This window comes from Chanodichthys erythropterus, chromosome 10, assembly GCF_024489055.1.
Source record: "Chanodichthys erythropterus isolate Z2021 chromosome 10, ASM2448905v1, whole genome shotgun sequence".
NCBI lineage: Eukaryota > Metazoa > Chordata > Actinopteri > Cypriniformes > Xenocyprididae > Chanodichthys > Chanodichthys erythropterus.
The window spans coordinates 52,097,804-52,115,981 of NC_090230.1; the positions used below are offsets into that span (position 1 = coordinate 52,097,804).

The following is an 18,178-nucleotide window of genomic DNA, read 5'->3' on the forward strand; positions in this document are numbered from 1 at the left end:
GTCAGACATTAAATGTCATCAGGTAAACTTATCTGTACTTACTAGTCTGCTTCCACAGCCTTGTTGAGTTTATAACTCTTATAACTTTAACTTTCAGAGTAAATGTTTTTGAACAAAGACTGAAAGAGTTGTTGGAAGCTTAATGTTGATGTCATGCAACGATGGTGTAGTTCGATTATAGCCTATGTTTAGCTTTTGGCGATTGTATTTACACTCCAAAATTCATAAAAGTTGTGTTCGCTTGTGAAAATTATCATGATGAACCAAAAATTCATAAATCATAAACATTTGTTGGTCACAGAGATCCAAAAGTTAATGGAAAAATCATAATAGATTTTTGTCGATGCGAACTTCTGGATTGGCCTACAAAAATACGTCATTGCTGCAACGCTCTATAACCTGTGGGCCAATATTGTAGATGTTTATGCTTAAGTAATTGAGAGAAGCAAATCATGATTACAATTAAAATACAGCTCCAGTTATGAGTATGTTTGTGGCCTATATGCTCTCCATTTTAATTAAAGTGACTCTATTAGAGAAACAATTCAATTGAAAAAGATTGTGATTTTTCTGTAAAAGCTACTTATCTTCTATCTGCACTTACTTGTAAAGTGGACTGCGCTGGAATTCTCAAGAACAATTAAATGACTGGTTTGAGTCATGCGTGTTCCATTAAACTCTCTGACGTCACACGATGCAACTCAGAGTTCTCCGCTGGCCAAATTGAAACCCTGTGTCTTCAATCCAAAGACGAGAAATGAAAAAAAGCAAAAACTGAACACTACAACAGGAAATTCTCCCCAACGGCACTTAAAAACGATTGCAACAGCGGTTGTAAGGCATTGCAAATTCCCCTCTGATACACATCTCCTGAAACAATGATTGTTCTTGTGATGGATGGTTGAAACCAAGAGGACAAATGAAGGGAAATGGTATCTGATTCTAACATTGTTCGGTGAATTGTATGATTGTTCACTACTGTCAATGTGATCAAAGGCTGCATCTGTTCTGGTTGGTATGTGGTCTCAGCTGCCCACTGACACAGTAACCCAGGACTCTTCCTGTTGTAGCTCAATAGTCACACCCATCCTGAGGCACGAATTGAGAAGTATAGCTTAGCGGGGAGTGGATTAATCGCTTTAGAGTTTATATCAGACATATTAATGCTTTAGCATTTAGTACTTGTATGTTTGACACAACACCTCAGGAATGCTCATCCACTTTGCTCTCTCATGTGAATTCAGTTTGCATTACTGTGGTTTCCTTTTCCATGACGCCTTATTAATAATACAGAAAGATGAGATGTGCTAAGATTTATGAGCCTATTTCATTGAGCAGGGATACTGTATGGTTTCTGTATAACCGTTCTCGAATTATTCTGCACTGTAATCAGTTAGTGTCTGTAACTGGGGCATGAGTCATTGTGGAGGAAAGACAGCGGTGTGATATATAGACAGCAACCCTCCCTTAATAGTGTGCCAGAATACCAAAGGGACGGAGGGTGGGTGGAGGGGAGAAAGGGACTGACGTCAAGCCGTCCACAACACAGATGGCAGGACTGAACTCTCTGGGTAATTTTACTTAATATATGGGAGGGGAAAAGGTCACAAGTTTGTGGATGTTTGTTTGAACAAATATTGTATATTTGGTTGGGTGAATTTGTCTAGATTATATTTGACCCCAATTTTTGGTTTCTTGTTGGAGTATTAGGATTTCTTTTTTGTAAAAAATTTTGCATCATAATGTGAAAACAAATCTAATTTTTCATCTTAATGTCTTCCTGTATCTCAGTCAGTTGAGCATGACACTATAGCAATGCCAAGGTCATGGGTTCGATTCCCAGGGAAAGCAAGAACTGATAAAAATGTGTATTTTGAATGCAATGTAAATCGCTTTGGATAGAATTATCTGCCAAATGCATAAATGTTATGCAAAGTAAATAAACAAAATGTATTAAATTTATATAAAGATTATATAATTTATATAAAGATTTATATAGAGATTACAAATATATGCAGGATTGAAAATCATCCTTTGTGGACAAAAATCCTGGAAAAATTAAAATCAGAATGATTTAAAAATCAATACAACAATTACACTGTTAGACATGAGTTACTTACACTTGTACCTAACAAATGCATGTACTGTATAGTACTGTAAGTCGACACGTATCACCATTTGCAACACATTTTACTTCCATAATGTGACATTTCTGAGTGATACAGGGTATTCAATGAGAAAAAAATGCAGTTTGCTCTGCATAAAACAATGCATAAGCTGATATTTGGCAACTGGTTAACATTACCAACAGGAATTCAGCTGCTGAACTGAACTCAATTCATAATTGATTAACTTTGCAACATGACGTGTTTGACAAGATGGCGGCACGCTTAGACGCAGCGGCTTAACGCTCTCATGTTAGGTGCCCTTTTTGTTTGTTTTTGTTGGATTGCTAGGTCGCGTTTAGCTGTGTGAATCCGACATACAGCCATTAAGACCTTTGGAATTGAATTGAATTAACTTAGTTATTGAACAGAATTGAAACAACATTGAACTAAATTGAGCTGAGTAATGAGTATTATATTTCCAAATAGCTGCTTAAAACTTAAATTGAATTTGTTTCATAACTTGTGAATTTTACTAAATTAACATTTCCCTGTTTATTAATGTAAAGCTACTTTAAAGCTACTATTAATGTAAAGACACAATCTGTATTGTATGAAGGGCAATATAAATAGATGTGGCTTGACTTGAATATAAAGTTAAATTGAGCAAAATCATACAAATCCCAAAAAGGTTCTTTCAAATCTGTGTGTCATCATAAAATAACCATAGTATGCTTCACTTAATTTGACACAGGTTTCCTGCTCTGTGAAATGTATGTGATATTTGTCAGACATATATGAGTTGAGCCAAGATTGTATCCCAGAGAGTTACAACTGGCAGGCAGCCTTACATAACACAAGCATTCATCAATAAGACAGAGATGCCATTGCGTGTTATATAACAATCTATTTTTATTGCACAAAGCTGGGTTTGTTCTGGGGAAAGGGAGTAGTCGGTAGTGGCCAGGGTCACATGGGTGACCAACTCAATAAAAAATATGACCTCAGTGTTCATCAAAATGCATTCATCTGACAGGTACACAGATATTCATTTGTTTAAGACTCTCCTTTTTACAAACTTTTTCTTTTTCTCCAGAGGAACAGTCAGTATCAACAAAGTCTGTGTCTGTGTTATAGCCAAGCTTGTCCAAGTCAACATGAAATCAAAATTGACACTTTTTACAATTTAATAAATTCCCAATGGATAAAAAAAATCTTGCCAGGATATCTCAAATGCAGAGTTTAATAAACATCCAACAGACAAAAACAAACTAGTGCTAACACAACTGAGACTAAACAAACACTGAGTGAAAATGAGGAACTTAAATACACATGGTGATAAACTAAAAGACGAACAACTGTGATGATGATTAGTGTCCATGGCAACTGATGAAACTCAAACAAAGAACCAAATGTGACTAATAACAACAAACTACGAGTCCATGAAAATAAACACAACAGAATAAGTGTGACACCACACACACACTGCGTGATTTAGTCTATGAAAATGTAGCTGTCATGATCTCCGTGTTTGTCTTTGGAATTTTGTTTCACTTCCTATCTCATGTGCCATAGTTGCAGTTTTCTTTTTCAACTTGATTTGCTCCTTGATTGTTTCCACAGGTGTTTAGTGTACCCCCTTGTTACTTTGTTAGTCTCATGTGTATTTAGCCTTTGTGTTTCTCCTGTTTTTGGTCTGTTTATGTTTTGGCCTGTATGGTTTGCTGTATGGTTTGATTTTCCCTCATGGTTCTAGTTCTCTGGTTTCTTTTGCATTTGAATCCCTTCTTTCCTGTACGGTGGCCCAGTAATACACAACACAATGAAATATAAACAACAAAACAGATCAAGCCACAACACAACAAAATCAGAACAACACAACGGAAACATGTTACAACACAAAGAAATCAGCACATCAAAATGGAAAAAAGCCACAACACAACCGAAATTATCCAATATATATATATATATAATTTTATATAAATGGATAATATATATATATATATATATATATATATATATATATATATATATATATATATATATATATATATATATATATATATTCCTTTGCCACTTATTGACACGTTAATAAATGTGGCCCTTTGTCTTTTTTAATTATGCACTGTTAGAGTTCAATGAGCCGAGGGATGTAATGCAGGGTCTAATGATCTAACAAAATCAAAATTTTGATATCCAATATATTTTATGAAGTTTCTGTGGGGCAATACATTATCATTCTATTGCACAATCAGCCCATTCACGGTGCTGTGTCAATACTAAACATGCAAGCTTTATAATACTGTAGTAATGGTTACAGACTAACAAAATCCAAATTTTGAGCAGTTTTTATTGTACCAATATATTTTTTCATGAACCCTTGAATTTCCCATATGGGCCAATAGAGCCATCTGTTGTGCAATCAGCCCATTTCACTCTGCCGTTTCTTAACCACATATGTGTTAAAGTTAACATGCAATATTTATACTAGTGGCAATGGACTAACAAGATCCAAATTTTTTACCATACCAATGTTTTTTATGGACCCTTGAACTTTGCACATATTATTACAGTTGATTTCATTTCACAACGCTGTTTCGCGCAGCCATGTAAATTATGATTTAAAGCTCAATTTTGGGCTTTGTAGTAGTGCAGTGGTTCCCAACTACATTCCTGGAGGCCCACCAACACTGCACACACTCAATCAAACAAACCAGATTAAGGTTATCAGCTCATTAGTAGTGACTCAAAGATCTAAAATGGGTGTGTCAGGTAAAGGACACATGCAAAATGTGCAGTGTTGGTGGGCCTCCGAATGTGGTTGGGAACCACTGTACTAGAGGAAATGATCTAACAATATTACTCATTTTAAACAGCTTTTACTGAACATGGCTTTTTATTGACACTTTAAATTTGCATAGCTATATAGATGACTTGGCTAATATATATATATATATATTTTTTTTTTTTTTTTTCTTTTTTTTTTTTTAAATGGGTACTACCGTAAAATGTTCAAAATCTGGATGTTGCTTGACCATTACCTCTGGTATAAATTCCTTAGCTTTAACGCACCCTCTATAGTGGCAGAGAAAGGGAGCGGGAGCATTTCCGTTGTGTCATAGCTTGTTTCTGTTGTGCTGTGGCTTGATTTTTCTGTGTTGTTAACTTGTATTTGCTTTTTGATTTTTGTTGTGTTATGCACTACTGGGCCACTGTACTCCTGTCATCTTTATCCACCCAATGTAACAACAGTTTGAATGCCCCCAAAATATGTTGGCGCCTAATTCGGAGTGTATATTTAGACTAAGTGCAAATAGCGTCCCTTGATAGCAAATGCTATTTACACTAACTCCACCCACCAGTGTCTAGTTGGGCCACTCAAGTTTTAAAAAAGACACAGAATTCAAGTCTTCAGTGACACAGCAGAAGCAAGTAAAGCTTGTAGACTTGGCTTTTAATGCGATTGGCGTTGGTTTGAATCTGCCTTTTGCTGAGTTCACATTTATTTTCAATAAAAATCAAAATAATGTTCTAAAAGTGGAAATAAACTGTGGACGAGTGTTTAATAATATTAAAAGTGTTTATTGGGTAGGGTTAGGGGAAGGTGTAGGGAGGTTTTTATTCTCCCAATAAGGGAGCATTTATTTAATAATTTTAATAAATATAATCATTTACACTCTATGATATTATTGCATAAAAAAATACTGAGGTGCAAATAGTATCTGCAATATATAGCATAGATAGCATCTAATTGCTGTTTACTCTTATTGCAAAGAACTGATACTTTTAAATGGTGTAAATAGATTATATCCCTATTTTCACTTAAATAGCATATCACTAAGAAAATGCTTCTATTGTCACTTAGTGTAAATATAATATATTGCTATTTTCACTTAGTGTAATTACACTGTAAAAAATTACTGTGATTTTAACAGTAAAAGACTGTAAAAATGCTGCGGTGAAAAACTATCAAAAACTACAGAAAGTTTCCGTACTATATACGGTGAATAACTGTAATAGATCTAACGGTACATTTAATGTAATTTTACCATAAAATACCGTTAAATTCACAGTTTTTGGAAGTGAAAAATAACAATTCATTGTAAAATTTACAGTGAAAAACACAATTCCCTGCGTGACACTTCACATTTGATATATTTTCGTTGAAATAGTTTTTCTCATTTTTTTCTAATCAGTTATGTACATTAGGGTTTTATGTTACATCTAATGTTGTTAAATTAATGTTTATTGCATTTTTAAAATTTCATGCATGTTACCATGATGGTGTTTAGTGTGTGTGTGTGTGAATGACACTGTGTGCTCCTTCTATATGTTAGTGTTGTCCTTCTCAGCTTGTGGAAAAGGTGCTTGTGATGAACTTTGATTCATCATGTGACTCTTATCACCACTGTGTTTGGTGACTGTCAGTGTATTATAAAGGTACAAAACAGATATTAGTACTTCATTAGGTTGGTAAATTAACATTATATCAGTTAATGAAATACGTTATTTTACCGTAAATTTAACATATTTTTTTTTTTACGTGGCTACTGTATTTTTTGCGGTAAAGTTCTGGCAACCACAGCTGCCGGTTTTTTACCATAAATTTTACTGGGATTTTTTTTTACAGTGTAGAAGATATGGCTATTTTTACTTAGTGTTTTACTTAGAGTTTTTGTCTTTATATTTTTATCATATAATATAGTTAAGCAATATCATACGAAAAGTTGCATTTTTTCAAATATCAGCACAATTTCAACTCTTGATATTGATTTTATACAGCAGTTGAATAAACAAGAAGGTAATATTAAGTGACTTACATTTTAGTCATCATATTACCTGTTTTGTTTTTTTTTTTTGTTTTTTTGCATTTCGCCTACGAAAATAGTTCCAAACAAAGCCACAGCAGAACTGTTTTGTGTCTTTAAGCAACACACAGTGCTGTTTCGTTACTGAATGATCAGTCTTTTTGACCAAATCAGTTGAATGAATGATTCAATGACTCACTCATTAAGACAGGCTGAATCCAAAATCGCATATTTCTCTACTATATAGTATGCGAAAAACAGTATGTGACAAAAGAAGTACATCCGAATTCACAGCACTCATTAAAGAGTAGGTAAAAAGTACCCGGATGACCTATTATTTCTGGCGAGATTCTGACGTACACATAAGATGAACACTTTACTCTCCCATGAGGCCAAGGGAGAGGATTTGTGGCAGTGGCAGTGAAGCAATGTAGTACATCCGGATTACATTCATACTACACTCACTCAAACTATATAGAACTGATTTGTTTAGGACTTTGGACATAGCCACAGTCAAAATGCTTCGTTCCTGAATGAATCAGCTGTATTAACAAATCGACTGAATAAATGACTCAATGACTTACTTATCAACAGTGACTTGCCACTTCTGTGCTACCACCTCTGCATTGCAAAGATAGATTTTGTTTATACTGATTTAATTTTATTGGTAACAGCCCTGTAGTGTATTATTATCCTAACTGAAATTATTGATTAAATATAAGATATTTATTTGACATAAAAGATGACACATACATTTAATTAGGTTAGAAAAAAATAATGATAAAAGGTAAAAATCAATTTAAACTTATTGGAAAAGTCTTTTTATCACTGCTAACCACCGCACAGAATATGAAGAATATCAAAAATTTTGTGAGTATGCTGTTCTAAACCTGCCAAGGTAGCAGCACAATAACACACTCAGCAAAACATAGTCTAATTATCATTATCAACAAAATGCCATAAAATATCAAGATACACTTTTTTGTCAGTATCGTACACCCCTATAAGAGTGTAATTTTTTATGTAGGTAATATGAGTTTCAAACTAGCTTTGTGTTAATTTTCTCTTTTCTCTAATTTTATAAAACTGCACAACTCAAACATATTGCACAAGAGTATGACACTGAGCCTCCCTCCCATGAGCAGCTTTTTGAAAAATAATTATAATTATGGGCGCATTAACATCAGGAAATATGTGGGGCTGACAGCAGCTGATCTCTGGAGGCGTAAGGGAGCCAGTGGGGTCAGATTACCTCAATGCTCATGAGAAAACATGAGTCTGACTTAACCGTGAGACCTCTTGTCGTTCTCCATCCACTCACACATTCGTTCACGGCCTTAGGACATATTTTTGATAGCCAATGCATTTCTGATTCACAGAGCCAAGCATCATAAGCATAATGTTTTGGTTTCTAGGTTACTGTTTTGGCTGATACTTACATCAAGTGACAGTGTTAATTTAGACATCCAAGCAGGGTCGTGTTACGAAAGCGGAAGTGGTAAAGTGAGACTTGGTCAGGCACATTCTGTATTTCTTAACCATTCCAGCTGTCATCCTTGGTCTCCAACAGCCATTAAATGCTTCAGAATAATCAACTATTATAAATATACTCCAATTGCCAGATTTCCTCTGAAGTAATTATCTGAAATGGTATTAGTTCTAAAAGCATTACCATTTGACTGATGTAAAGCTGAATTGGAAGAAATGCAGAAAATGAAATCAAGCATGCTTCGAATATTTATGATACTTTACTTTCCACGAACAGGGTACAAAATAGGGCCCTACTTTCATTTTTCAACAAACTAAATATTGCATGAGCTGTTTTTTTTTTTTTTTTAATTCTTTTTGCATTTACACATATGCATTTATCCAAAAGTGATTTAAATTGCATTCAAGCTATACATTTCTTCAATTCATCCCCTGGGAATTGAACCCATGGTACCTTGGCCAGAGATGGTTTTATTATTAGGAAACAGCAGGATCCATGGCTCTACCATTCGAAAAAGTGTAATGGTCATCTTGAATCACGTGTGCCTTGATAACCAATCACATTACAGCTTGCCTTAAAGTGGCTTTGGCTTGGCATTGCTAATAGTTTGCGCTACAGGAAGGCTAATTTAAATAACTGTAAATTTGCTTTTTCTGTAACACTTTTATCAGAGTTTGGGATACAAATAAAAGCCCTGTTCATTCTAGAATAAACAGACTGTTCATGGAATAAACAAAATAAAAAAATTGTGTGTAACATTATAGGCTAATAATTAAAAAAAAAAAAATACTAGAATGCGTAACAGGGTTGCAAATTTATTTAATTATCTCCCAATAGGGCTTTTCACACTGCGATTAACACTGGGTTAGGTTTTAGATTGTTACAGCTAGAATGCTTAGCAACAGACAACAAATCACGTCCTTCATATTCATGTGCTTTTGACAGTCACGGAAACACTACAAATTGTATAATATAAACAGCAACTTCAGAGAAAAAATGTTAAATGTTGGCAGAAAACGTGACATTTGGAGTGAAGAAGAGACCGTTTCATTCCTACATTCTTTAGGAATGTACAGTGTGAAACGGCAGTTCATGAATACCCAGGATTAATAACCCAGGTTTAACTATTTCAATTTAAAAGCCCTAATTGACCTTTCGCCGGGAGTTTGATTGACAAGCGATCTAACCAATCAGAACGCAGCATCCGCCATTTTGTCCGACAAAGCAGCCAGTAGTTAAAAGATTAACCTCGGTGGAGTTAAACTTGAAAAATGGTGTGTATTGACGTCTTTTCGCGTTTGAAACAACATTCATTCTCATGTTCATGGACTAATAGGAAGAGATGATCGGTTTTTACGAGCGGTTGAGCTGAGGATCTACAGCAATCTGTCACGACCATGGTCACGACACATTAAAGAGCAACAAAACATTTTTTATTGTTTGAATTTCTTTAATAACTACACGGTTTGAAAGCTGGGACTTTGTTTTAATATCATAAGTAACCTGCTCTGTCTTGTCTGTCGATGTGTGGTCAGTATCCTCTTTGTTCCGCGATGTATTTTTCACTGCGTGTGGAGTGACAGCGCCATGGCTTGTCGGACAAAGCAACAGTAACTAAGGGGGGCGGGGCTCTGCGAAAGGCTAATTGGGGCTAGCTATTTTTTTCCCTCTATAAACTCCCATAAAAAGAAGTTTAAAAAAAAGATTATTATAATAAGATATTTTTTTCTTACAATAACTTGGGTAACAAGATTAGTACAGGAAAGTTAAGCCATATTAGTGCAGTCGACACTAATTGTAGTAATTGAGAAAATAGAAAAAGATTATTCAATCGTCTTTCCATCATACAGGAAGTAATGTCACTTTCACGTGATGCCACTTCTTGGGTTTCACAATGTTAGGGAATGTTACACTTTTTGTAATAGGAGAAAATCATGTGGTGACAAGTCGGACACAGCTAAATATTAGGTTTTTGATAAGACAAAAAGTAATCATATTATCTGATTTTTTCTTCCTGCATTTCGCCTATGAAAATAGTTCCAAACAAAGCCACAGCAGAACTGTTTTGCATCTAAGCAACACACAGTGCTGTTTTGTTACTGAATGAATCAGTACTTTTGAACAAATCGGTTGAATGAATGATTCAATGACTCACTCATTAAGACAGGCTGCATCCAAAATCGCATATTTCTCTATTATATATGCGAAAAACAGTATTTGACAAAAGTATGTCTGAATTCACAGCACTCATAAAAGAGTAGGCAAAAAGATGACCGGATGACCTATTACTTCTGGCCAAATTCTGACGTGCACATAAGATGAACACTTTACTATCCCATGAGGCCACGGGAAAGGATTTGTGAATGGCAGTGAAGCAATGCAACTGACGCTGGTAGGTCACCCACTTCTTGGGTTTCACAATGTTAGGGAATCTTATATTTTTTGTAATAGGAGAAAATCATGTGGTAACAAGTTGGACATAGCTAAATATTAGATTTTTCTTAAGACAAAATAGGTTACAGTTAAAATCTTTTCTTTTTTTCAATTAAAAGAAGCACAGTTATTACAATAGTTTGTCATTTTTATTTTAATTGTTAGGCACTCAAGAAGGCCTAACTGGATTTCATTATAAAACGTAATTATTTTATATTGTGATGAATTGGTGGTAAGTTTGTACAATTTGATTAATATGAAAACATTAGAATTTTAGAAAAAAGTAAACCCTTACCCCAAACTAAACTTCAGTGGGGCATAAGCAGAATATACAAAAATGAGATGGTATGAATTCTTACAAATTTGTCAAAATATAAAATAGTTATCAATCCATGAGTGTGTTGGAAGGCCTCAAGTCCTCCAAGGTCAGCCAGGCCAAAATGACCCTTTAAGGGCGAATATTTGATGTTTTATAAACTTGCTTATAAAATGTATTCATTTATTTAAAATATGATAATAGTTCTCAAAATATGAATACAAAAAAATGTCATGGGACAAAAAAAAGTACTGTATTTGGATTGTACATTCAGAAATTATACTCTGCTTTGCTAACATAACAACTAGCTGAACTTGAACTAGTTTGACATGAATTTTGAAACATCTTTTGAATCATCCTGTGCTCTTAACAGAAAAAAAATCCTCATATATCTTCCTTTTTGTGCACTATATTTTGTGTCTTTTCCCTGTCAAATCCTGCCACACATATTTGTGCAATAATCTTTCTAAGAGCAGGATTGCCTGTGACAGATCTTGGAGATGTATCCTCTCTCTGTGCGACCAGTCTAGGAAATGTAATCTCTGCCGAAACTAGGCCATGGCGTGATTTCACATTTGTTACACCGCCAATAGCACACGGCCTGTCACAAAGAGCATCCATTTATTATGCTGTCCCTCAGGCACTTCTGTTCTAACAGATCACCTTTAGAGCTCATCTACTCCCCTTGAAAGTACATATTTCATTATGAATTGTTTTAGGGGTCACGTCATATTAAGGGTCCGTTTATCCATATATTGTTTGCTGGGATACTTTCAATAATGGATGGCATAGTATGTTCAAATGGTGTCAGACTGAAGAACAAGGTGTTATGCAGGGATTTGAAAAATATCTAACCCTAACCCTAATAATAAACTTGATTTATACATTTCTCCGAAGAAATGGTTATGCTTGGCTGCATAAAACACAGTCATTAAAAAAGAAGCCTAAATGCTGTTACACAATGGGGTTATTTAAAGGGTTAGTTGACCTTAAAATGGAAATTAAAGGGTTAGTTCACCCAAAAATGAAAATTCTGTCATTTATTACTTACCCTCATGCCGTTCCACATCGGTAAGACCTTTGTCCAAGATATTTGAGTTGAAATATGACAGCTCCGTGAGGCCTCCATAGGGAGCAATGACACTTCCTCTCTCAAGATCCATAAAGGTACTAAAAACATATTTAAATCAGTTCATGTGAGTACAGTGGTTCAATATTAATATTATAAAGCGACGATAATATTTTTGGTGCACAAAAAAAAAACCTAAATAACGACTTGTTTAGTGATGGCCGATTTCAAAACAATGCTTCATGAAGCATCGGAGCACAGTGAATCTGTGTATCGAATCATGATTCAGATCGCGTGTCAAACTGCCAACGGCTGAAATCACGTGACTTTGGCGCTCCGAATAGCAGATTCGATACACTGATTCATTTGTGCTCCGAATCTTCCTAAAGCAGTGTTTTGATATCGGCCATCACTAAATAAGTCGTTATTTTGTTTTTTTGGTGCTCCAAAAATATTCTCGTCACTTTATAATATTAATATTGAACCACTGTACTCACATGAACTGATTTACATTATGTTTTTAGTACCTTTAAAAACATATTGAGAGAGGAAGTGTCATTGCTCCCTATAGAGGCCTCACGGAGCCATCGGATTTCAACAAAAATATCTTAATTTGTGTTCCAAAGATGAACGAAGGTCTTACGGGTGTGGAAGGGCATGAGGGTGAGTAATAAATGACAGAATTTTCATTTTTGGGTGAACTAACCCGTTAAGTCATCATTTACTCACCCTGGTGTTGTTCTAATGTCATATGCCTTTTCTGGACCGCAAAATTAGATTTTTAAAAAAAATATATCCCACTCACCCTCATCCATATAATGGCAGTGTGACGACCAGCATCAAACTTTTAAAAAAAGATGCCGGAGTATCACAGAATGATCCCATGCAATACATGTCATTCCAAGTGTTCTGGGGGTATACAATGGGGTTTATTAAAAAACTAAATTAAATTTAATATTATTTAATAAAAAGTCCTGACATTGAAATACAATATGACCTTGAAATGCAAAAACGCACAATCCATATGCCCTTGAAATAGGAAAACACTACATGAAATACAATCCATGTAGGCCTACTTTCTTTTCCGAGGTGAATATATCCGTTGTGCTCATCCCAACAGGAAGTCATCACTTTCACATCTGTCAACTGTTGTTCTGACTATCATCTGACAACTGGCGGTCCGGATCAGAGACATTTATCTCATTGAAGAAAGTATACGGATACTTTTTTTGGGATTTCTAAGAGTTTTATTAATCTTGAATTCTCACAACTTGTGTGCTTTTTTCTAAGTGAGTCGCAGATGTTCACAATGGCAAAGGTCAGGATTTTCGTTAATTAATACATCAAATTTTGATTTGTTTTTCACCAAACCATATCGTGTATACCCACAGAACACAAGGAATATATGACGCGTGTTGAATGGGATGATACTTCTGCATATTCTTTAAAGCTTGATTCTAGTCTCTATTCACTGCAATTATATGGGTGAGTTTGAGCGGGATTTATAAAAAAATATTTTAATGGACGAGTGCTAGTGGGACATTAAAAAAAAAACAAAAAAAAAAAAAAACCTGTAGATAAAAATACTGACCCAACTGGGCCAGCATAAAATATCCCTATTGTTGAGCCTTGCCATAAAATTATTACTAACCATTTTCTAAAGGGGTTTGCTGCATTTATTACATTGGAATGAGTTGGAGTGAAGCACCTGTTGGTCTGAGCCAGTTATTTTTCACCATGACAGTAAATAAACAGTCCACCTGCTATCAGTTAGCTCAGTGGTTATGGCTTTGGGAAAGGGAAAGCAGAATGGGCGGTACCTTTTGCTTCAGGGAAGGACATTCATCTCACATCTGTTTCCGTTTCACACCCTGCCTGCCTCTGCTTGTGTGCGTGTGTGTGTGGATGTGTCTGTTGGAGAACAAATGTTTGTGTGAGCTTTGTGTGCTGGATCACCTCCTTGCCAGACTTGAATCTATGGTCGCGAGAGATGCAGATGACAAGGGAGTTCGTGATGAGACAGGTTTACCATGGAGAAGGTTAGATTTTTGATACATACCAAGATCTGAGGTGTGTGTTTGTGAGAAAGCAGAAGTGTGTAGCAAAATTATATTGTAGAGCTAACAGAGGCTGACTGTGATAATGACCATGTCTGTACATCTTTTGCTTGAGTGTACTCAGTTTTTGTTACTTGAAAGCAATTGGTGTGATTTTTCTTGAGTTTGTGATGAGTATGTACACGTACATTTGTTTATTATATAAATGGACCTATTTACTTTCATAATAAGGTATAATGATAGAATGATAGATAATGATAGTTAACAAATAATGATAGAAGTGTTATCATTGGGATGGATTTAGGAGTTCTTGATGGCAAACGTTACCTTCAGCTGCATGCCCTGGTCAAAAAGTCTCATTTGGGTGCCAGCACTGTTTCATTCAGGTCTGACTCCATCATGGTATGAAATGCCCACTTCTCACAATCCAATCAATTCCTTATTGACAAAATCAAGTCTTGGAGTTTTTTTCTCTTTGCATATTCTGTTTTACTCAGAAATATGTCACATTCAAGTTAAAACTTGGTTATGAATGCATGCATCATCTTGACTTTAAAGTTAAGAACTGTGAAGTGAATAATGTTTCATTTTGCGGGAACATCATCCAGTCCAGAAGGTTTAGGAAGGTTTAAGATCTCGCTGATGGAAACTTTCTTCTTAGAATTCTCAATTTATTTGCCCTCCTTTCTGTTTCATGATTACTAATGTCTCTTTTTTTTTTTACCTGCAGGAACGTGGCCCTTTAGCTGCCTCGCTGGCTTATGTAAGCAGGACGATCTAGTACACAGTCACCCAAAGCAGTCCACAAGAAGAAAGGTTTGACATTCCATCGTGTGAAAAGAGTCTGAAGAAAATTAAAGGAGGTAGGAGTTGTCTACAGATGAATCAGTCACAGAAATACAGGGAAGCACACTGGACGCCATGAGGGAGGAGAGCGAAGGAATTTTACGATTTCGACTTTCTCTCGATGAACATTGATAAGTCCACATAAAGCCCATCGTGCTCAGGGGAGAGAGTCCCCTGATATGAACCCCAAGTCCTTGGGATCTCAAAGGCAATTGCCCTTATGCCAGGGCCTGAGTGGGTCTTCCACCATGTCATGGTAGCATTGTGCACCAAAAAAATCAACCCTTAAAAAAATCATAAACTGTAGACTTGAACAATGCAAGTTGTCTAACACCAATCTGAAACAGGTTTCCAGCAAAAGCTTCCTCTAGTCTCCGCTCAACTGTATCAACGTATCTTGTTTACATTGCATACTTTTTAATATCCACTCTCTCACTCCCTGGGATTACCAGCTCAAGTCCAGGTGCAGTCAACCATGGGGTGCCGGCAGAGTTCGGAGGAGAAGGAGGCCGCCCGGCGCTCACGGCGCATTGATCGACACCTCCGCTCAGAGAGCCAGCGGCAGCGACGTGAGATCAAACTTCTACTGCTCGGCACCAGCAACTCTGGCAAGAGCACCATCGTGAAGCAGATGAAGATCATCCACAGTGGAGGCTTCAACCTAGAGGCTTGCAAGGAATACAAGCCCCTCATTCTCTACAATGCCATCGACTCACTCACCCGCATCATCCGTGCCCTCGCCACCTTGAAGATCGACTTCCATAACCCTGATCGAGCTTATGATGCAGTGCAACTCTTTGCCCTCACCGGGCCTGCTGAGAGCAAGGGTGAGATCACACCAGAGCTCCTGGGGGTGATGAAGCGCTTATGGGCCGATCCAGGGGTCCAGGAGTGTTTCTGCCGCTCCAATGAGTACCATCTAGAGGACAATACGGCCTATTATCTAAACGACCTGGATCGCATTTCTGCGCCAGAGTACATCCCAACCGTTGAGGACATTCTGCGCTCACGAGACATGACCACTGGCATTGTTGAGAACAAATTCACCTTCAAGGAGCTCACCTTCAAAATGGTGGACGTGGGAGGCCAGCGTTCAGAAAGGAAGAAGTGGATCCACTGTTTTGAGGGTGTGACTGCCATTATATTCTGTGTGGAGCTCAGTGGCTATGACCTCAAGCTTTATGAAGACAACCAGACGGTAAGGAGAGCCCAACTTTGTATTCGGGTCATTGGTGGGGCAAGATAATGCAGGCAGGGACACATGAAACCAGTGTTATCTGCAATAGGCTACATACATCTTTACAGTAAATTCATCCTGCCCATGGCACTGACAGACAACTGCTTTTTATCATCTCACTTCCACATTTCCTGTAGTGCAGAAGCTTTCAGTCACATTGACGCTATTCAGAGAACTAACAGTACCCTGCTAAAGACCAGCATAACTTGTGTTTTAAACACTGATGTTCTAACCAGTTGGGGACTAAACTAGCTTAACCATCAAGACTACTTTGGTCATCTAGCTTCATCAGAAAGACAATGCTGGGTGACCAGCCATGCCAAAGCTAGGTGGTTTACCAGCTTAACAAGCCTAAGCTGAATTGCAGATCTTAGTATGTCTCCCAGCCTGTTGAAGCTGGTCTGTTGTCTGGTTTTAGAGGGGTTTTGGGCCCTTATCAGCAGGTCAGACTGGGAGATCACCTGGCCTTCTAGTTAAACACTAGCGTGACTAGTGGTGGGTTTCTCATACAGTGACATAACTTGCTGCTAACTACCATAGTATGATGCATAGTTGGAGAAATTAACTAGCTAGTCATGACTTTTTCCCAAAATTTTAGTAACTTTATCCATCTTTCCAACCATACTAACAGGAAACTTTGCTTCTAACTGCAGGTTGAGAGCTGTAGTTCCAACCAAACAACTTTGCAATACTGTTTGCAAATGTTGTTGGTTTTGGGAAACACTGAATCATTTAACTATTTTGGTAATAACAGAAATTGCGACCATAGTTTACTAACGGTGCATTTTGGAAATGCATCCCAGACTGGGAGACCACAGTAAACTCGCTAAAACCAGCAAATTAGCTTAGGCTTTTTTTTAAAGGTGCCCTAGAATTAAAAATTGAATTTACCGTGGCATAGTTGAATAACAAAAGTTCAGTACATGGAAATGACATACAGTTAGTCTCAAACTCCATTGTTTCCTCATTCTTATGTAAATATCATTTGTTTAAAAGACCTCTGAAGAACAGGCGAATCTCAACATAACACCGACTGTTACGTAACAGTCGGGATCATTAATATGTACGCCCCCAATATTCGCATATGCCAGCCCATGTTCAAGCCATTAGACAAGGGCAGCCAGTATTAACATCTGGATTTATGCACAGCTGAATCATCAGACTAGGTAAGCAAGCAAGAACAATGGCGAAAAATGGCAGATGGAGCAATAATAACTGACATGATCCATGATATCATGATATTTTTAGTGATATTTGTGAATTGTCTTTCTAAATGTTTTGTTAGCATGATGCTAATGGACTGTTAAATGTGGTTAAAGTTACCATCATTTCTTACTATATTTACGGAGACAAGAGAGCCATCGTTATTTTCATTATTAAACACTTGCAGTCTGTATAATTCATAAACACAACTTCATTCTTTATATATCTCTCCAACAGTGTAGCATTAGCCATTAGCCACGGAGCATACTATCAAACTTATTCAGAATCAAATGTAAACATCCAAATAAATTAGTGGTGGGCATAGATTAATTTTTTAATCTAGATTAATCTCACTGTAATCTTGGAATTAATCTAGATTAAAATGGCTAATTTGAATTCTGCCGAAGGCATTCAGAATATGTGTGCTACCCAAATAATGACTAAAAGTAAGTCTTTGAGAACGGGTTTCTCAAGCCAGGTGGTGCATTAGACCAGGGGCTCATCTCCTGTTTCCAAAATGCATCACAAACTGCTTGAGAAAGCTGTTCTACTATGATAATTGGTGATGAAAATAAATTATGTTCAATAAGATGTACTTGTGTTTACTAACTGTTT

The 18,178-nt window shown here is 36.5% G+C and overlaps 1 protein-coding gene across 4 annotated transcripts in view; it reads left to right on the forward strand.

Moving 5' to 3' along the window:
• Positions 1-18,178, forward strand: part of gnaz (guanine nucleotide binding protein (G protein), alpha z polypeptide) — a 55,694-nt gene that overhangs the window by 16,045 nt on the left and 21,471 nt on the right. Inside the window, exons 1-2 of one of the 4 annotated variants that reach the window (XM_067398112.1) lie at positions 1,501-1,571; positions 15,008-16,321. In XM_067398112.1, the coding sequence (XP_067254213.1) occupies positions 15,599-16,321 (723 nt within the window). In that variant the 5' untranslated portion in view covers positions 1,501-1,571; positions 15,008-15,598. Of the gene's footprint in view, positions 1-1,500; positions 1,572-14,107; positions 14,260-14,554; positions 14,680-15,007; positions 16,322-18,178 lie in introns of those variants that run through there. The other 3 variants (XM_067398109.1, XM_067398111.1, XM_067398110.1) reach the window with 3 other exon arrangements.